Source organism: Triturus cristatus, chromosome 2_2 (assembly GCF_964204655.1).
Source record: "Triturus cristatus chromosome 2_2, aTriCri1.1, whole genome shotgun sequence".
Lineage (NCBI taxonomy): Eukaryota > Metazoa > Chordata > Amphibia > Caudata > Salamandridae > Triturus > Triturus cristatus.
The window spans coordinates 462,082,488-462,104,089 of NC_140582.1; the positions used below are offsets into that span (position 1 = coordinate 462,082,488).

Genomic DNA, 21,602 nt, shown 5'->3' on the forward strand with positions numbered 1-21,602 from the left:
GTCATGCAATGAACAGGGGGGGATACCGCCTCGTGGCCCATTCTGGTTTCACAACTGGTTCCAGGGGGGTGGGCATTCTCCTGCGATCCTCACTTCCGTTGGATATCACTAGGGTAATCTCGGACGACAGAGGGCGCTATGTGTGTCTGACTGGGAGGTGGGAGGGGCAGCCCCTTTCCCTGGTCTCAGTTTACGTCCCCCCGGGCCTCCAGAACTCCACCTTCGCGGACTTGGGTCGAATGCTGCTTGAACTTCCGGATAGTCTTTTGCTTATGGGCGGGGACTTTAATTCGGTGGTTTCGGGTGACCTGGATCGTCTCCCACCCAGGGCCCTCCCCGCTGCCCAGGCATGGCTTGGTGGACTGTTGGAGACCTTCGGCCTGGTAGATAGTTGGAGATTAATGCATCCGACCCAATGTCAGTACACCTTTCACTCTGGGGCGCATGGGAGTCTTTCTAGGTTAGACTATTTCCTTATGCCCGCGGCGCAGACTGGTCGGATTCGAGAGGTTAGGCACCTGGCGCGGGGTATCTCCGACCATTCCCCGCTGTGGCTGCTCTTTGACACCGAGTCGCGGTCTGCAGGGCGGATCGCTCCCATTAACCCGTGGTACCTGCGAGACCCTACGACTCGCGACAGCCTGGTTAAGGCTATGGACCAATACTTCCTTGAAAACGAGGGGTCGGTGTCGTCCGCAATGTCCCTGTGGGAAGCCTTTAAAACCGTAATCCGCGGACACGCCCTCTCCCAGATAGTGGTGGCTAAGAAGCTCAAGAGTGAGGCAGTGGTGAAGCTGGAGACGGACATCTCGGGGCTGGAGTCGGCCTTGGAGACGGGTGTCACTCCGGACGGGCTCCATGCCCTCAGCCTGAAACAGTTTGAATACAGGTCTCTTGTCACTGACGCTGCCAAAACGATGTATAGGGAGCAGCAGGGTCGATTGTATGATGCCGGGGACAAGGCGGGAAAGTTGATTGCGTGGCTGGATAAGAAGGAGAGAGTGAATCGTGTGGTCCCGGAGCTGCGTGTCTCGGATGGAGTGTGTGTGACTGAGCCTGGTGAGACTGTGGAATGTTTCGCTGACCACCTCCGGGCCGTGTACTCCCCGGTGACTGATAGGGATGAAGAAGACTCTTGCCTTCTGCTGAGGGATATTGCTTTGCCCTCCCTGTCCGTCGAAGACCGTGAGCAGCTGGACGCCCCCTTGTCTGTAGATGAAATAGCAACTGCGATTCGGTCCCTTCGTTCGGGCAAGGCGATGGGTCCCAACGGTCTGCCTATTGAATTATATAAGTTGCGCCCGGATAAACTCGCGCCCTTCCTCCGTCGTATGTTTCAGGAGTCCCTTGAGGCAGGTTCCCTTCCTGACGACCAGCGTCTGGCTACGATAGTCGTGATCCCCAAGGACGGTAAGCCACGAGACCGCTGTGCCTCCTACAGGCCTATTTCACTGCTAAACGCAGAGCCTAAAATCCTGGCTAAAGTCCTTGCCAATCGTTTGTTGAGCGTCATCTGCGATCTGATCCATCCTGATCAATGCGGCTTCATCCCTCATCGTAACACCGCTCTTAACTTGCGGCGTCTTCACGGCGCCCTCGCCAGGGCGGAGTACCTCTCCGAACCAGCCGTGCTGGTTTCTTTAGACGCCACGATGGCCTTTGACACCATCGAGTGGCCATTCCTCTGGGCTGTCTTGACCAAATTCGGCTTTGGGGAAGGATTTCTTGGCTGGGTGAAGCTTCTTTACACGGGACCCATGGCTCAGGTGGTGGTTAATGGGCGGGTCTCTCGGCCCTTCGCTCTCGGTAGGGGTACGAGGCAGGGGTGCCCGTTGTCCCCTCTGCTCTTTGCTCTTGCCCTGGAGCCGCTCGCTGCTTGGCTCCGCTGGGAGCCCTCGATCAGAGGGATCCGGTGGGCCCCGGGCTTCGAGGATCGGGTCTCGTTGTATGCGGACGATATTCTCCTGTATCTCACCTCGCCGCGGCGGTCGCTTAATGTTCTCTTTGATGTTCTGACTTCCTTTGGGAGAAATTCGGGTCTAACGATCAACTGGTCTAAATCCTGTGTCTATCCTATCTCCGGTGACCCTCCTCTCTTGCCGCCTCGGCTTCCGATCCAATTATCTCTGTCAGGCTTTAAATACCTGGGGATATACGTCTCGTTGGACCCGGTGGCTCGCTATGAGCAGAATCTCCTGCTTCCACTTCGGCGTTTGAGGGAGGACACGGCTCGGTGGTGTAAGCTGCCCTTGTCCCCGCTGGGTCGGGCAGCACTGTTTAAAATGATGTCCCTTCCCAGATTCCTCTATGCACTTCAGAACTCCTTCGATGTCATTCCTGTGTCCTACTTTCGGGAGGTGGAGAGCCTGCAGAGGAGACTGGTGTGGGACGGACGGGCGCGTATCGCTCTGGCAAAGCTTACTCTCCCCTGGTACGACGGGGGCATCGCGCTTCCCGACATTCGCAGGTATTATTGGGCCTCACAGCTATCGGCCATTAACCATGCCACGTATGCGCCTGGCTTGAATCCGGCGTATGAGATGGACAAATTCCTGCTTCCCGGCGGAAACTATAACAGGGCACTTTACTCCAGCTCGGCTGGACGGACCCTTACGGGCCCTACTAAGATTGCGGTACGGATCTGGAAGGCGGCCAATGTAGCCATGGGCTGGAGTGAGCGATTAACATGTGCTACTCCTCTGTTTGCCTCCGACCGACTGGGAAGCCTCTGGACAACGAAGGGGTTTGACCATTGGGACACGATTGGTATTAGTAGAGTGGGAGACTTCTGGATTAAGGGTGCGGTTAAAACATTCGCGGCGCTCCAGAGCGAATACGAACTTACGGAAAGGGAGTTCTTTCGCTACGCCCAGGTTCGGCATGCCCTGCTCTCTGTTTTTGGGGAGGGGACCAAGATCCCGGCTTCTTCGCCCCTCGAGGACCGCATACTCGATGGTCATGTCCCCGACAGTACTATCTCTTTAATTTATAAAAAACTTATCAATAATCGGGCTGACCTCTTGGTGCACCTTCGGGAGGCGTGGACGGGGGATGGGGTGGAACTGGACGACGAGGACTGGCAGTCCGCACTGTCGTCCCCCAAGGAAGTGGCCATTCCAGCCCGTCTCCGCCTGGTCCAGCTTAAGATTCTCCACCGGGTGTATGTGACGGGTCCCCGTTTGGTCTCGATGGGATTTTCTGAAGACGGGCTCTGTAAGCGGGGATGTGGGCTCAGTGCCACCTTTCTCCATATCCTTTGGGAGTGCCGCGAGGTGGCGGAATACTGGCGCCGGGTTCATGTGGTCATGGGACAAGTCACCGGGGTTGCGCTGCTGCCGGAGGTGCGTCGCTGTGTCCTGAATGTGTGGGAGCCCAATGATTATAACGCGGCTCAGACTCGGTGGGCGGCCCTGGGGAACATGATTGCCAAGAGAGATATAGCGCAGCTTTGGGGTTCCCAGCGGCCTCCCACCGTGTCCGTATGGAAGGAGAACATGGACTGGTGCATGTTCAGGGAGAAGACTGTGTATGTGGCTCGGGGTAAACCGGGGGCATGGGGTAGAATCTGGGGGCAATGGAACGCGTATCGTGGGGGTATCTGTACTCCCCCCCCTAGTGGACACCGATATTGCTTTGTCCCCCTGACCCTTGATGGTTCCTTGCGACTTTTGGAACAACCGAATATGGACGTTCCTCTCCCGTGACCCCCCCCCCCGACCTATCAGTACTCCTTCCTCTTGATAGCTATTTGAAGGTCTGAAGTAGAGTCCCCCGGATGTAGCCTGACCCACACTTTTTGCCCTTATGCCTCGCCTTTTGTTTTTATTTGTTATTTATGTTAAACCTATGTATCCTGCTTCCCTACGACTATCCGGAGCCATGTACGGGGCTGGCCCCCGGGAGCCGACTACTGCCTTAACAACTGTATGATCCTTTCTGAATCTAGCGGCCGGCCCTGGTGGTTGTAGGCCCATGCTTGTAATTGATTTATTGTTCAATAAAATTTTCAAAAAAAAAAAAAAAAAAAAAAAAAAGAATGCTTCACAAAAGTGTGGAGGGAGGCCCAAGTTGCTGCTCTACAAATGTCCTCCACAGGGACACCTCTAGATAAGGCAGATGTAGAAGACTTTGCCCTGGTAGAATGAGCCCTTATACCCTCTGGAGGTTCCTTACCGGCTAAAGAGTAACAGATCTTGATGCACAAGATAATCCATCTGTAAAGGGTGCGCTTGTGCACCGCTCTGCCTTTCCTGCAGCCAATGAAGCCCACGAAGAGTCTTTAGTTCTATCGAGGTAAAAACTCACCGCTCTTTTGGGGTCCAAGCGGTGAAGCCGCTCCTCCTCCTTGGAAGGGTGAGGGGGAGGATAGAAGGTAGGAAGGGCAATGGACTGCCCCAGATAGAAAGGAGTTACCACCTTAGGCAGAAAAGCAGCCCTGGTCCTGAGTACCATTCTTTCAGCATGAATGGTCAGAAAGGGGGTTTCGAACTCCGAGCTTGAAGCTCAATTACCCTCCTTGCCGGGGTAATGGCAATGAGAAAAACTGTTTTAAAAGACAATAGCCTTAAGGGACACTTGTGCAAGGGTTCAAAGGGAGAACCCATCAAGTAAGTTAAGACAAGATTTAAGTCCCATTGAGGCACAATAAAAGGAGTGGGTGGAAATTTGTTGGTAAGGCCTTTAATGAACCGTAACACAATAGGTGATTTAAACAAGGACGGCTGATCCGGCAAGCAAAGGAATGCCGACAAAGCCGATAAATAACCCTTCACACTAGCTACAGCAAAACCTTGCTGAGCAAGAGAGAGAGCAAACTGAAGGATGTTGGATAAACGAGCCCTCAAAGGGTCAATAGATTTCTCCCCACACCAATGGACAAATTTAGACCACCTATAGGAATAGATAGACTTGGTGGAGTGACACCTGGCAGACAAAATCAAGTCCACCACGTCCGGTGGGAGAGAAAAAGAATTCAGGTTGCCCTGTTCAATCTCCAGGCATGAAGGTGTAAGCTCTGGAGGTGGGAGTGTAGAACCTGCCCCTGCGACTGCGAGAGGAGGTCTGCCCTGAGGGGGAGACGGAGCGGAGGGCACGAGGAGAGGTGAAGAAGATCTGTATACCACACCCTTCTTGGCCAATCCGGGGCGATCAATATGACTTGGGCCCAGTCTTGGCGAATCTTCCTCAGAACCCGAGGAATCAAGGGTATAGGAGGAAACGCGTAAAGGAGATGCGAGTCCCATCTCAACTAAAACACGTCCTCCAAAGCACCCTGCATTGGATACTGGAGACTGCAGAATGACGGGCAGTGAGCGTTCTCGTGAGTGGCAAACAGGTCCGACCAAGGAGATCCCCACGTCCGAAAGACGTGACGAACCACCTCCGGATGGAGCCTCCACTTGTGGTCGTCAGAGAACTGCCGACTGAGACTGTCTGCACGCACATTCAGAACTCCAGCCAGATGATTTGCCATCAGACAAATCTGATGATCCTGAACCCAGGACCAGAGACGCAGAGCCTCTCTGCAGCGAGAATGCGACCCCACTCCTCCCTGCTTGTTGACATACCACATCGTGGTAGTGTTGTCCGTCAGGACTTGAACCGACTGACTGCGAAGGGAAGGAAGGCCTTGAATGCCAACCGTATCGCCCGCAACTCTAAAAGGTTAATGTGAAGCAACCTTTCCTCTGGAGACCAAAGACCCTTGATCTCCAGATCCCCCAGATGCGCACCCCACCCTAAAGTGGATGCACCATTATTACTGTGGCCACTGATGGAGGTAGATGGAAGGGCTTTCCTTGAGACAGATTGCCCTCCACGTTCCACCAAGACAGATCTGCTGCAGCTTCTCTGGAGATCCTCACAGACTCCCTGAGATCTCCTTTGTGCTGATACCACTGCCTGCGGAGGCACCACTGGAGCGCCCTCATGTGCCAGGGTGCAAGGTTGACCAACAGAATACAGGAAGCAAACAGACCGAACAGACGAAGGACCTTCAGAACTGGAACAACTGCTCCACTGTAAAACAAGGGAATCTTTTCCTGTATGTCGAGAATCCTTTGTGGAGGTAGGAATGCTCGACGCACAGTAGTGTCCAGTACCAACCCTATGAACAGGTTGCGCTGAGAGGGCACCAGGTGAGATTTAGGCACGTTTATAGAGAAACCCAATCTGTACAACAGCTGAGTTGTAACCTGCAGATGATGAAGCACCTTCTCTGGCGACTCCGCTTTGATCAGCCAGTCGTCCAGATAGGGGAAAACTGGAATCCCCGACCTTCTGAGATGGGCTGCCACCACTGCCATCACCTTGGTGAAGACTCGAGGTGCATTAGTAAGACCAAACGGGAGAACCGCAAACTGATAATGTTGCGACCCTACCATAAAACGGAGATACTTCCTGTGCGACTCCAGGATCAGAATATGAAAATACGTATCCTGCAAGTCGATCGACACCATCCAGTCCTCCTGTTGCAGCGCTTGAAGAACCTGCGCAAGGGTGAGCATCTTGAATTTCTCCTGCTTCAGAAAAAGGTTCAAGATCCTGAGATCCAGGATTGGACGTAGCCTGCCATCCTTCCTGGGTATCAGGAAATACAGGGAGTATCATCCCTGACCCCTTTCCCGCTCTGGAACCACCTCTATCGCACCTTTTTTCAGTAATGTTAGGACTTACTCCTGCAGGAGAAGAATGTGGTCCTCCGAGCAAGCACCTTGGCAAGGAGGGTAATTTGGAGGGAATTCCTGAAAGGAAGAGAATACCCATTTTCCACAAGATTTAGAACTCAAAGGACTGCAGTGACCGATTCCCAATCTTGCAGAAAATGGGCAAGCCGACCCCCCCACAGGACCAACATGATCCAGAATGGTGGATCTAGGGCTGCTTTGCTGTGGCAAGAGGGAGGGAGATAGAGGAGGAGGAGGAGGAGGGCTGACGACCTCGTGGAGGACCTCTGTTCCTACCCCTGTAGGTCTTATACAGGGTATTTTGCTGCTGCTGAGGCTGCCTGTAGGTCCGAAAGGACGACCTCCCAAAACCCCTGTACCTTCTGTAAGAGGATCCTCTAGGCTGTGCCTGCAGGCCCAGAGACTTAGCTGTGGCTTTGCTGTCCTTGAACCTTTCCAAGGCCGCATCTGCTTTCTTTCCAAACAGTCCAGAACCATCAAAGGGTAGGTCTAGAAGAGTTGCCTGCACATTTGGAGAGAACTCAGACGACTTAAGCCAAGCACTTCTTCTTGTGGCAACCGAGGAGCCCATAATCCTGGCAACAGAGTCCGCAGTGTCCAAACCACTCTGAATAACCTGTCGTGCAACCGCTTGAGTGTCCGACAAGACCTCATTAAAATTCTGCCTGTCTTCCTCAGACAATTTAGGAGCCAGCTGTTTTGCAGAATCCATCAGGGCGTGGATGTAACGGCCCAAAAGGCAGGTGGCATTTGTGGACTTCAAGGCCATACTTGCCGAGGAGAACACCTTCTTGGCCGAATGGTCAAGCTGTTTTGACTCTCTATCACTAGGAACTTGAGGAAATGCTCCAGAAGACTTCTTCGAACAGGCAGCTTGAACCACCAGACTCTCGGGAAAAGGATGGGATGTTAGGAAGTCCGGATCTCCTGGAGCCGCCCTGTACCTCCTAGCAACAGATTTTGACACTGCTGGAGCCGAAAAGGGCTTACGCCAAACTTCCATAACTGGCTCAGTGATGGCATAGTTGAAAGGAAGCAAAGGTTCTACTACCGTGGAGGGAGAATGAAGAGCCTCCGTCAAGATGTTGGACTTAAATTCAGCCGTTGGGAGCTGCAAGTCTAAGAGCTTCGCTGCCTTCCTTATAACTGTGTGGTAAGGAACCACATCCTTAGAGGGAGCATCTGAAGGAGGAGAAAGCTCCCATTCTGGGGACATATCAAGGCCACTTGCCTCCTTTAAGTCTTCAAATAAGTCATCTGACTCTTGAAGTTCACCTTCCTCCATTTCTTCTGCCCGATACCTCTGCTCTTTCAAAATCCTCTGTGCCTCCCGCCTGGATCTTATCCCCGGAACCGGCATCGGCGGCACCACACACGACTCCGATGGAGCCGGCGTCTAACACTGATCCGGAGGCACAGCCTGAGCCGAACGAGGTCAAGTTGGCAGAGCCGGAGATGAAGGGAACGGCGTTGACGTCTTCGGCGCCGGGAAATGCCAGGACAGCGCCGCTGGTAGGAATGGCATAAAGGGAGCCTGAGCATAGGCCTGAGGAACCCCCAAATTAAAGGCCATTGGATCCATGGGACCCGAAGGTTCTCCAGAGGGGTACATTGCTCTTGAAAAGACACCATATATGACATTCAAGTAATGCGATGGGTCTTGGCCCGGGCCAGGGAAAGGTGGGTAAGGGCTCGATAAATGCTCAGGCTAAGGTATTACCGGACTCGGGCCAATCGGCGCTGATGGTGGAGACAATGGAGTCGACGACTCATCAGGTACCGGAGCCTCTTCCACCAGAGCCGGAGAATGTGTCAGAGATGGAGCCGGAGCTGGAGAACACTCCGGAGAAGCTGCAGGCGAAGCCGGACGACCAGGTGAAGCCGGATTCGAAGCCGAAGGAGAAACATAGTCCTTACGACGTCGAGGAACTGGAGAAGTCGATTTCGGAGCCGTCTCCGTATCTGAACGGCGTCGAGAGCCGTGCCTCTTCTTCTTCTTCTTATGCTTCTTTAATTTTGAAGCATGACCCGACGTCGACTTCGAACCCGACCTGGACCTGGACCTGGATCGCCTTCGACCTCTCTTCTCCTTCCTCATCCTCACGATGAACAGCTTGGCCTCTCTCTCCTTTAAAGCCTTCGGGTTCATCTTACGGCAGCAAGAGCACCCCTCGACATCGTGATCCGACGACAGGCACCAGACACAATCCTCGTGAGGATCCGTGATGGACATATGTCCTCCGCACTCTCTACAGGGCTTGAATCCGGACTTCCACGACGTCATCTTCAGGAAAGAAGCAAGAGAGGACCAGAAACACAATCCAGAAAAACAAAGTAACTAGCTACGGAGAGTCCCAGAAAACAGTTAGCGTCGACGGCGCGGAAAAAAGGGAACCGGAAAAAAGGGAACTGACGTCATCACGCCGACGAGGCTCTCTTATGGCTCCAGTGACATCAGCGGAGCCGCGTGTGGAGCCATGCTATTGTGACGTCGTCCTCGTCGGCATGGCGAGCTACAAAAAATTTCTGAATGTTGCTGGCGCAGGGGATATTCACAAGGTGAGGAATCCACTGGCAGATGTATCCATCAGAACAACAAATTAATGTTTATGTGCGCCCAGTTCACCAAATTATCGGTCCCAGTGGCAGCCCCCACTTAAGATGCTAAAGTGGGGGGTTCCCTATGCCACTGTCCAATCCAAGCAATCGGTAATATTCAGACCTGAGAGAATGACATACTTTGTGGTGTCCGGAACATCTGGAGTGACACGCTGGAGGTTGGCTTTGAGGTCACAACACATACAGTATATACCCAGGAGGCAAAGCGAGTTCACTGAATGGAGGGCAATGCTAAAGGAGGAGAACATGTGTTTCTCAAATGCTCCCATGTATTTTGACTCTGTCAAGCAGGGGTTTGGAAATGCATCTGGGTTCAGCACGCTTATAGATTCCAGGAACTACCAGGCTTTCTAGCGTAGGCTGTCCAAGGGAAAGATCTCCAAGGGCATGAAATGCTCATGGCCAACCATGAACTACACATAATGTCTGTGGGACTGCAGGGGGGGCACATGAAAATATGTATCCTGCAGGTAAAAGGCAGCCATCCAGTTGCCTGGATCTAGGGCAGAGGGAACTTGGGTCTAAGTGAGCATTCTGAATGTGTTCTTCTAGAGGAAGATATTCAGAGGTCGAAGGTCAAAAAAACAGGATGAAGTCTTCATCCCTCTTCGGCATGAAGAAGTAGTGGGAGTAGCAACCCTTTCCTACTTCAAAAGCTGCCACCCTCTCAATGGCCCCTTTGGACAATTGAGTCTGCATCTCTGTGACAGAGAGAAAGCTGAGGAAAGGAATGCAGGGGCATAGCCTGTTGGATGACTTGGATAATTCATCTGTCACATTTGATAGTCCATCCCCTTGGAAGATGATATAATCCTGCCTCTCAAAGGGTGGCTATGTGCAGCTAAGGGGAAGCTAAAGCAGCTTTGAGGTCGATGACCGCGGGGGAGGGAGTGGGGAAGGGAGGGGGGGGAACCCGAGAATGGTGGTTAGTGGGTGGTTCTGAATAGAACAGTGTCCATAGTGACATGCACGATGTCTGCCTGATCCACATGCTCTACCCTAAAAGAAGTGGAGTGACTACTGCACTAGTGGTGGACTGTGGCAGTGCCAATATGCAGGCCCCTGGAGGAGCCTAGAAAGAGTTGGAGCTGCTGAGAAAACTTGTGCAGGCGTAGACCAGCCCCAAGAATGTTCAGTGGCTTGACTTTCTTTCAAGAGCTGTCGGGCACAATTAGCCTTTTCGCCAAAAATGCAGGACCAGTCAAAAGGCATATCCGTTAGAGACAACTTCATGTCCCTGGCAGTAGTGCACCACACTGGCATTCACCGCACTTCCTAAGAAGTCAGAGGTATCCAGGATAGCTATGATTACTTTTGTTGCTGCTTTCTGACCATCCTAGATGATCTTGGCCAAAGAGGGCCAAAACTCCTCTAGGACTGTCAGCAAGATCTCACTGGCCATGTTCTAAATGGTGTGTGTATAACAGCCTACTAGGCAGAGCGCACTGACTGAACGCAACGCCAAGCTGGTGGGGAGAACATCTATTTTCTGCCTCAATACTTTTCGACTCCCTTTCTAGAGGGATCATAGGGAATGTGTTAGGGCTGACCTTACTGGTGGAAGCTTGACCACCAAACTATGTTGGGTGCTGCGTCAAAAGTCCAGGTCGTATGCTGCTTATCTATCGTACATGACCATCTGTTTGTTTACTGGTGGACAAAAGCAGGGATTTGCCCATGCACACATATGTCCTAGGAGCTATCCAGCCCACCAGTACTTCCTTTAAGTCCATGTAAATGTCAACATCATCACCAGAGTGTAGGGGTAAATCATCCCCATCATCTCTGTCATGACTGTCAGGCTGATCAGAATCTGAAACAAAAATGAGATGAAACCTGAGAGGACGGCCTTGTCATCTGAATCAGAACGTACTAGGACCGGGTGCACTGTAGTGGAGTCAAGAAACAATCTCAGTCGGGGTCATAGGGAATTTGGCTTGAGGTTTGACACCTGAGTCGGCAAGGGTTCAACCTCATGCACCTGCAATGTCAGGGCTGGGATCAGTGGGAATGGACCAGCACATATCTTCATGCCAGAGTGAAAGTCAGCACCAGAGTCAGTGCAAAACCAGAGGCAGGCTCTAGGGGCACAAGGGACATGTCTGCCAGTAGAACTCTCACTGGTAGCACCCCCTCAGCCATTTCTGGCCTAAAGGGGCTCCAGAGGGAGCAGGAAGAGCACCAAAAATAAGCAACATGGCCTCTTTTAAGACTTCGACCTGTGGCAGTGTTGCCAATGTCCTGGGGGAATCAGGAATTGGCTCTGTAACCGGGGATCGGGAACAAGATTGCTTGGCACTCACCAGACTCTTTGGACGGAGTGTGGCAGGATGGGGTAGAGTCCCGCTTCAACTTCTTGCTTTACCTCTTTCACTTTGGCTTACCGGATAACCTCGCTCACAAAAAAGACTGCGTCCTCGACTTGAAGAGAGAGCAGGACTTAAGGAGGTCCAAGACTTCTTTTATAGCGCAGCGCCCTATAAATCCTGTTTGATTGATTGACTGATTTTGTGATTGGCAACATAGACTTTCGGTGGGGATATAGTTCCTGTGCGCACTGGAAAAGAATTTCAAAAGAATATGGTAACTGACGAAAGGGATCAAAACTAAGGATCTGCCTATGAAAGCACGTAAAGAAAGAAGTGAGATTGCCATGCAGGGGTGACACTTGTAATCAAAGTCATTACTGAGAAACCATTTCATTTTAACTGTTTAATGTAAATTTTCTAAATAAATGACATTTACCATTTCATTGAAATTAATTAATAGAATGACTATGTTCAACATTGGCATTTGCATGCTCACTTTTCGGTCGAGCCAATAGCGGCAACGCGCATGCGCTGCTCGCTTTTCGAGGCATGCAGTATTCAGTATGGCGTGGAAGCTCTCTCACTCTCCGCCCATCTTTTTCATTGACTTAGGTCCTAAATGCTGCCTGCCGATTGTTTTTAGGCTTGCTAGTCCCTCCTCATGACAGCCATGTTGTCATTTGTATCCTTCCATGGTTACTGGCCCCTTTACTTCGAACACTATTTTCTTCCTGTGCCCCCCCCCCCTCACACAGTCCACGACTTCTCGGCCCCTCATTTGTGCCTTCTCGCCTGCCCGTGCTCCCGTTTCCAATGCAATAGGTCTTGTGTAAATGCGAGTCCTATTGCATTGCAAATGCTTGTTTTCTGCGGGTGTTCCTTGTTCTCTGTACTGACGTCAGTGGGTCTCCCGACTCGGTCATGTGACTGCAGGTGGTCCGTCACGAAGGCTGACAGGCAAGGTGTGGTTGTTCTCGCGTAGTATAGGTTTAGTAGACCTCTTTTATGGAGGCTATTTTGTGATGTAATAAATCTGGACCTTGGCCACCCCATTTTTCCCATTCGAATTTAGATCACTGGCCATTGGCATATTTTTAAATCTTCATCTGTCCTTAGCAAGGCTCTAATACTGGCTATCGTCTAGATCAGTAAATGGGTTGCCTCAGGAGCAGCGGGCAGGGGGTGCTGACAATGTCTGCAGTCTTCTATATCAGAGACTGAATTATCATCATGGGTGATAAAAGCAGGATAATTGCCATTGGCTGCGCAAGCAAATAGGTAATAATCGCTAGATTGTCAAGTGAGCATGCTGTCCAGGCCGGGTTGGCAGTTGGATTCCATCCATTTCTTTTAGGATATTGACCGATAGACCTCCTCAGTGAGGACTGCTGACACCCGTCATGACCCCCCTACACCTCCCGCCCCCCTTATAAATAGAGGACGTTAGCTGTGTGTGTATAGCGGATACAGACTTCGCTGACTGTCTCACTGTACGTGGCATGGGTGTGACCATTTAACAAATTATTAAACTGGGAAATGTAGTCGATGCTAGGCAGTTGGTGTGACGAATGGTATCACAGTTGGGCTCCATCTGTTGTACACCCATTGAAGGACCTTTCAGGAAGTGAACCTTAAATAGTGTTTATGTAGGCTATGGATGTAATGCAGGTGATCAACTTAGTGGTTTGTTGTGCTATTGTCTATGTTGTATGTTTAAGTAACATCCTTTCACCGATTAATCTGTGCGATTACAGTAGAGCAGTGAGTTGTTTCAGTATGTCTTGTACTCCTTTAATCTTATGAAAAGCTTCACTGGCCAATAGAAGTGTGTAGTGTAATGAACCTCTTCTTGCACCCAATAGCTAGGTAATCCTGGTGCCCGTCTATGACCTCTGCTTCACCTCAAGCCCGAATAGCTTCACATTTACCCGAATAGGTACATGATCCAGTTACTCGTGAATGGCTTGAAATTATTGGGTTCTAGGTGTTGGTTGGATGCTTATGAAAACGATACTTCAGGTGAAGGCTTATTCCTCTTGAGAGTACCGAGTGCCACTGCCTTGTATTTTCAAAACACGTTTGCGAGTGGCCTTGCTTTTTGTCGGAATAGTCTTCTTGGACAGAATTCGGATTTAGAATTGGAATGGAAGTGAAGGGATGTGGTTATCTGTACACACCAGACCCCCGACCTTTGGTGCATTAACCCTCTAAAGTATGGCGCATGAAGTGTCCAGGTGATGCAGTAGCTTTAGACTCCTGCTTGAGTTTGAAAATCTATCTGTAAGGAATGCCGCACTTGCGCAGTAATCAGTGTCCCCGTATTCGTATCAAAGGTGGCCTATTTGCGGAATGCAAGCATGGTTTGGAACTATTGCTCATTCTGTGGTTTCTGGGTTATTTAATGTTAGCTTCGCAGGATTACCTCTTGCAGCTGGCATTGCAGTGCATCTTTTGGGTCTCGACTTTTTCATGGATACATGCATTGTGACAGTTTTACATTTAGAAAATAGAGTGCAGGTTCCTGTACATAGCACTGTTCGGAAGCCCGAGGTTGGCACTATTAAATGTAGTCACGCCAATATCCAATGCTGTGTAGTCGTGATCCACCTCAGGCCACTTAAATTCTCTGTCAGGGACTACCGGCCCATTATCTCGCTCCTAAAGGTTACCACTTCCTTCCTTTTTTGCATGTTTTCCATTACTTTCGACCCTTTACCATTTGCGAGTTTGTCCCAGTCTTGCTCTCGGGAAATGTTTGATCACGACCAAGAAGTGCCGGTCTCAAAAATTAGTGTAGTTGTCCGTCACCGGCTCAAATTAAGTAATGTATTGACATTTAGACGTCCTTCTGTTTAATTTTATACAGCTTCCATTTTGGCATTTTTTACTGTGGCACGTCACTTTTTAGTGAATAGACTGGCAAATGTGTCTGGATATTGTCGTCGTGTATAAAAGGTTCCAAAAAAACTTACATTTCTAAAGAATCGAAACGTCCACACCGTTATTCTTTTGTGCAGTTTATCACCCGATGATAATTGTTACTTTTGTCGCTATTTAAGTACTTAACTGTTATGAAATGTGTCGTCTAGTGTTATAATTGACCTCAGTGTATATATAGCTTTCGTTTGAAGGTTTTTATCTTTTTACAGCTAATTAAAGGAGTTGTTTAGAATTCAAAGAAATTCTTTATTTTAGTGTGGTGTAATATTTTCTACAGAACACTGGTAGCATTATTCCTCGAGGCAGATGACGTGCACATAATTTTCTCTGAGCCAATTAAAGGGACTCGCAACCTGGCAGAAACTATATTGCTGGCCTAAAATTCGATTGTTGTATTGGGCTACAATGTAGTTTGATGTCCTTCTCTCATTTCTCTTTGGTTTCTGTTTTGGAAGATATAGAAACAATGTTTTGTGGATAGCGTAACATACAGAATTGTCCGTTCTTGGAATTTACTATTAAAGGGTGACAACTATGTCATTTATTTTGATTGAATTGCAGCGTGCTCGTTTTTTATTTTATTTTTTATTATAGCTGTTTAGTATGAATGAAAGATGCTGCCGTTTTGACATTCTCTGCACCTGTATCTTTGCGATCCTGTCACCCATGCAACTCTACCTTTGAGAAATGGACGGTGAATTAGCAGATTCTACAGGATAGCTATTGCTTCAGAAGTCTAATCCTGGACTTATTCTGTTCGTTCCTGTAGTACATCCTAGAAAACAATCGGAACCCTGGAATACTTGCAAGAATTCAATGAGTCAGCTGCTCCTACTTCAATATTGGAATAGTGTTCATGTTAACCCTCGAGATACCCTCCTCCTCTGAAGTTCACAATCCAGGGCAGATAAACAGTGAGTGCTGACGGAAAGCAACTCTATTTCAGCACAACCTCATATATAGCAATAATGCTGTGCAAAAAATGAGCAGTGAGTTTAACTCTGCTAGGTATTAACACAACAACTGCATCTTAGTATTACCCCCACCACCCACCCAGAATAGTGCATCCACCAGGTTTGGGTATAGACCTAAAACAGCAGTCTCAAATTGTGGGTGCAAGTTTTGCTACAGTTGAAATATACAGGATTCTTTAGCTCCTTGCATACATGTGGTTGGGGGGGGGGGTCCATTCTCCATCTCTACCAAAAGGGTCAGGGACAGGCATTAAAACTGGAAACCATAGCACCCCTTTCAAAAAGGTTCCGGCTTTTAGATTACATACATGAAAGGTATCGGTGTCTACTTGTGCACAAACTGTGCCGTGAAAGGATCCAGTAACTAGGGTGAGTGTTGCCACATCCTCAGAACAATGAAACCAAAATCCCAGCCATTCTGTTTGCTTGGCCCATCTTATTTGTGAACTACCTCTATGCTTGTGATAACAGAACATGCCTCATTTAAACCTGTGTCACTATACCAGGCAAATACTGAAGTGGCCTTTATTAAGTGGCCCCATCCCTATACTACATTGGCTTTGAAGCTTGGCTCCTCAGATGCTCATTGATGATTTTGCATTGGATGAGCTAGGTTAGGTGGGCGCTCCTTTCTCAGGCACCATTGACAAGTGCCTGGAAACTTCTCTTTTCGTTTTCCGGTGCCAGGACTAGCGCCTTTGCACTGCTGACCAGCATTTTCCAATCCTAAAGCAATACTCAGGAAGTGGAGACATTTTATGATTGTAGTGTGGTGGGGCAGAAAAAAAGTTTAGTGTAATTGGTTTTACTTGGAACTAAGTCTCGCTGTCCTTCAGGAAGTTACTGGTGACACTGCTATTCAACTCTTTCTGGTAGGGGTTACAGTGCAGAAAGGGGCCTTTATGAAGCTGATCATTTTATTGTTAACCAGGTTCATCAACAGTAATGGGTTGCAAGATCCAGCTAGCACGTTGAATCTGCTCACAGTTAAATAATTCTGGTAGATCCCTTGGTTAGCACATACAAAAGATAATAATGTAATACCTTTGGCACTAAGGTTCAAAGCTAAAAGTGTTAAAATATGCTTTTTTAAAATTATTTTTACTTGAAGAATGCGCGTTGCAACGCTTTTTGGGTTGTACTGTACATATTTTACTGGTGTCTTACACAATTGGATATATGTATAGAACTGGTCTTCATCGAATACTTGGTAAAAACCAGGATTCCTTCTTTTTTTCTGCATAATTTATACAGCATTCTATGTAGAAAAGGCACACATTGGGGAACCATGAAGCTAAAAAGTACACTATGCTAAGCTGCTATAAATGAAAAAAGCATTTGGCAATTTAAGTATTTGATGCATAAACATGGATCTGTTAAAGGAAAATATGCAGCTGGGGCTAAGGTCAGCTCAGCATATGTCCGCTGCTATTTCCGTCATTCTACTCACCGTGTGAATGGTGGGAGACATGCTATCAACTTCATCCTCATCTGACAAATCTGCAATATTTACAGAGTTCAAGTCGGCAATGTCATCTACATCTTCCTCGCCAGTCAAGGTTGTGAGTGTGTTTCCAAGAGCATTAAGCCTCTTTCCAATATTAGGATCCATATGGACATCAATTCCACACATCTTCCATAGCACATTGAGAGTCCAGGTTCCAGCACTATTGCTTTCTTAAAAAAAAAATATATATGCACACAACGATGACGATTATTCAATGAATACTGAAAAACTGTTGTTCATATTACTAACAAGAGATATTAAATACACACGCACATAATCTCGAAACAATACTCATTTTGACCCTTGGGACCAAACAATTTAAGTATTTTTTTCATTTTGTAATAAGGAACATGGGACAAAGTATCACCAACCACATATAAACAAAACATTGACATTTACAGTGTAGTTTATAAATACAGAGTCATATGTTTATTTAAGTGGTAGCACCATGAAGGCCTAGCAGAGAATCCCTAGTTTCTAATATGTTGTATTTTCCACCAACTTTGCCCGAAATCAAAGACAAAAGAAATATGTTGATTTTTTTTAATAAGCCAATTTCATTTGTTTTTCAATGAACACAAGAAAACACAGCAGCAGAAACATTACAGTGCACACAGTTAAATAACTGCATCAAAACATCTGATGTCACACAGTTCAGCTTCATAGTTGCTATAGTCCATCGAAGGCCCACCCATTTGCCCCATTTTTTCCAGAATTATTTAGAGCAGCCTCTGGACTCATGGATGAGCTCTTCCCGTTTAGTGCAACAGCCCATGTCCGTGCACAAGGCAGCCACAGCAAGTCCTGCAGTGTTCGTCTTGTCACAAACTATGTCCCACTTGGCCAGAACCTACCTGTGCTAATGCCCACGGGTTGGTTTCGAAAATTAGATGCCCTGGTGTGAGACCTTATTTGGGGGGATGGGAAACAGAGAGGGTCATTAAAAATCCTACGAAACCACATGAAGGAGGGGGGATTGGGGGAACCGGACTTTGAGTTTTACCATTTGGCTGCACAGATGCAATGGGTGGCTCAACGGTTGGAGTGAGTAAACCAGGAGGGGACTTTACTGATGCAACCAAACCAGTGCCCCGACTCCTGCTACACAAACTCCTAAATCAGGCAACTAAGGTCCCCTATAACTCGACATTGCAAACCACAGCTTTGCAGTGCTAGAAATGCTGCATGACAAAATTACCGGCTGCCTCAGGATACTTCCCGGAACTACCCCAGGTGGGGCTGCCATACGGGGAGCTGCAGTCAATCTTTGCGGCGGAACAACTGAAAACCTGGACAGAGGCCGGGATTGAGACAGTGGGGGACTGTTACCAGGAAAAAACCTTGCTCCCTTTTGCAGAGCTGGTTGACGGGTGTGGTCTCCCGCTGGGTCAGTTCCTCACATACGATGTACTGGTGAGGGCGTTTGGGGGCCTGTGGGGCCCGAGCAGGGAAGAACCGGAAAGTCATACGGTGCTGCACTCCCTGATCACACTAGGAACAATGGGCCACCAAATTAAATGGTTTTACGCATGGCATCCCACTTAATAGCTATGGGCCGTTTACGTAGCCTGTGGTATTCCTCCCTACGTATCGATGAGTTCTCAGCCGAATCCCATCTCCAGACTTCTTCATGCCAACCAACCACCAGGGGCATGGCATGGTGCTTCCAGCACCGCATTATCTGCTGATTGGCCAGAAGAAGCGCTAAGTCGGCAAACTGTGTTTCAGTTTTTAATATTTTGGATCTAGTGTAGAGTCCAAATATATAATGTTCTACTGTGTTTTAAAGTGGTCAGCCCGTAAGGGACACAAGGGATTCCCAAATTTACCCCAATAAGGGAGCAGCGTGAGACAGGACCACAATATGTGAGGTAAATCTGCACCATCGGTAGGACAGCGTTGGCATGAGTAAGGAACAGAAGGAATATCCTGTGCAATTTTGAAGGCGTTAGGTATGAATTATGCAGCAATAAGAACTGAATGAAACTTGAACCTCACTTTGCGGGGGATTAAGCTGGGATATTGCAGCACAAATCACCACTCCCTGTCATGGAGTATGCGGCCAAGGTCTGTCTCCCACATGGCCCTCAGCAGTGTAAGCGAAACCTGTAAGTGAGAGCTATGGCCCATATATAGCCATTTTACTAAACGTCTACAAGTTCCCATGTCATGTACTGCTTGAACAAACGCATGTCTGGTTGATTCTGAATCTGCTGGTGACCAGTGTATTCAAATATAACGTATAATGTTTGCAAGTGTGATGAAAAGAATCCCAGGCAGCCCATGGAGTTGTGTAAAGTCCTGATGGGACAGTAGCAAGCCATCTTCAAAGAGATCACCAACTGTGGTAATGCCCAACCCACCTTCCACGGAGCCAATCTTGCCGATGTGAGTCTGCCGAATGGGGTAGGCAAACCACACAAAGGCACGTTCAATGCATAAGGTGTGGTGGTGTGTGTGGTATGGAGCGCAGCTCTCCAATACAGTAGGGCATTGTGTAGGGGAAGTGTGGGGGACGTGCGACCCCTGGCAGCAGCATGTTATACAACTGACCCATCCATAACATAGGGTCTGTATAATCTATTTCCTATGGATGTATTTCAGCAAGCCAATGGTAGAGCCACTGTAGTTGGGCTGCAAAGCAATAGGACCGAAAGTCAGGGACTCCCAGTCCACCACTGGCCGTTGGTGGTTATAATTTTTGGAGGCTAACGTGTTATCTACCAGTGCCCCCAGATAAGGTCAAGTAGGAGGGAATCGAGGGTTTAAAAACACCTTTGGAATAATTATGGAAGATTAACAAAATAATAAAGCAATTTGGGTAGCATTGCCATTTTTGAAGGGGCTAGTTGACCAGTTACAGATAGGGGTAGTACGACTCATAACTTTATCTGTGCCCAGGACACCGAAACAGCCTTAAGGAGTTTCTCGTCTAATAAGTCAGCAGAAGACCTATATACCTAGATGCCTAAACAGCAGAATGTGTTGGACAACCGGTATGGTCCGCGCTCTCATGCTAATCGTGTCCTGAGAGATGGCATCTTGAAAGAAAAAGGCATAGAACTTTGCATGGCAGCCGTCATCTGGAAAGATATCATGAGCCGTTTCCATTACTGATATAGGCACTGAATGTTAAGTGATGTGCTCCGAGGTGGGACAAATCTGAAATCACCTACATGGATGAAATTTAAAAGCAAGGGGAGTAGTCTGTGGGTCAATACTTGGCAAATCATTTTATATTCAGTAGTTAGTAGAGAGAGTAGCCTGTACGATGACAGATCCACACGGGCTCGGACAGGTTTCAGCAGTGTGGTGACCAGGGCTTGTGTAGTGGTCAGAGGTTATGTTCCCGATTCTAGGGATGCAATATATAATTTTTCAACCTTCGGGACAAGGCAGGAGGCAAATGTAGAGTAAAATTACATGGGCAAGCTGTCTATGCCAGGGGTTTTATGACGTGCCATCTCCTTTATGGCGTTACGTTGTTCCCCTGTAGTCAGGGAAGCTTCCAACTCCTCCAGCGCATCTGGTGTGATTTGCGAAGTATCAGATTATTCAGGAAAGCATCTCTGTCTGAGAGTGGTGGGGCGAGCGGGTCTTAAATAGCTCAGTGTAGTACGAGCGGAAAGCCGCACTGATGTTTTGTGTGGTGCAGGGTATCCCAGAAGGCAATGTGATTTTCAGGATCAGGGTAGGAGACACTGGCAGACATATTATGCGAGCTAATAGTGTTCATGCTCTAACCCCTTCAGAGTGCATCTTCTGTATACATGATTTATGATCATTGAGTCTCTGCGTGTGCTATTCTAGCGTCCTTGAAGCCCCTTTAGCTATGTAGGGTCACGTGCTGCCTCGTGTTCCAGGTGTCCTAACCACGTTCCCATGAGTTGTAACTCCTGGAGAACAGTATGTTTAGCACCTGTTTTAAAAGCTATGGATAACCCCCGTATCACTACTTTGAATGCTTCCCACTCAATGAGCGGTGTAGAGGCCGTTCCTTCGTCTGCAAAAGAGGAGTCTATAGCAGCATTGAGGGTGTTGTGAAATACTGCGTCCTCAAGCAGTGTGGGATGCAGTCACCATGCTGGAATAGGCGTTTGGAGCTCCCCCCCCCCCCCCCCGGTCAGGGCACTCTCCAGTGGATTATGGTCGGAGAAGGTCTTCCCCAGATAAGTTGCCCCCGTAAATTTCCCAATTATGTGTCATGTACATAAAATACAGTGCAGCTGCGAATAGAGCCGGTATATGGGGGAAAAGAAGGAAGTATTCTCATATGCCTCTGTTGTGTTCCCTCCAAATATCGAGCAAGGACCAACTTGACACCCAAATACCCAAGGCCTTAGCTTGTTTGGTGGCTCCTGTGTGTGGCAGAGGGGGGTGAGAGCAGTCAAGATCAACATCCAGGGCTGCATTAAAGTCTCCTCCTATCAACTAAGGGAGATGAGACCATTGTGCTAAAATGTAGGACAGACACTGGAGGAAAAGTTTTCGTTCTGTGTGAATATGCTGCCTAGAACCAACATTTTCCCATCGAATTACACAGGGATAAAGACATAGCGCCAATTCA

General features: G+C 48.6%; 1 protein-coding gene across 12 annotated transcripts in view; it reads right to left on the reverse strand.

Annotated features, from left to right (window-relative positions):
• The window catches only part of BLTP1 (bridge-like lipid transfer protein family member 1), a 1,988,102-nt gene that overhangs the window by 598,550 nt on the left and 1,367,950 nt on the right, over positions 1-21,602 (reverse strand). For all 12 annotated transcript variants that reach the window (XM_085641559.1, XM_085641555.1, XM_085641564.1 and 9 more), the window contains one exon: positions 16,979-17,205. In XM_085641559.1, coding sequence (XP_085497685.1) covers positions 16,979-17,205 — 227 coding nt within the window. The remainder of the gene's footprint in view (positions 1-16,978; positions 17,206-21,602) is intronic.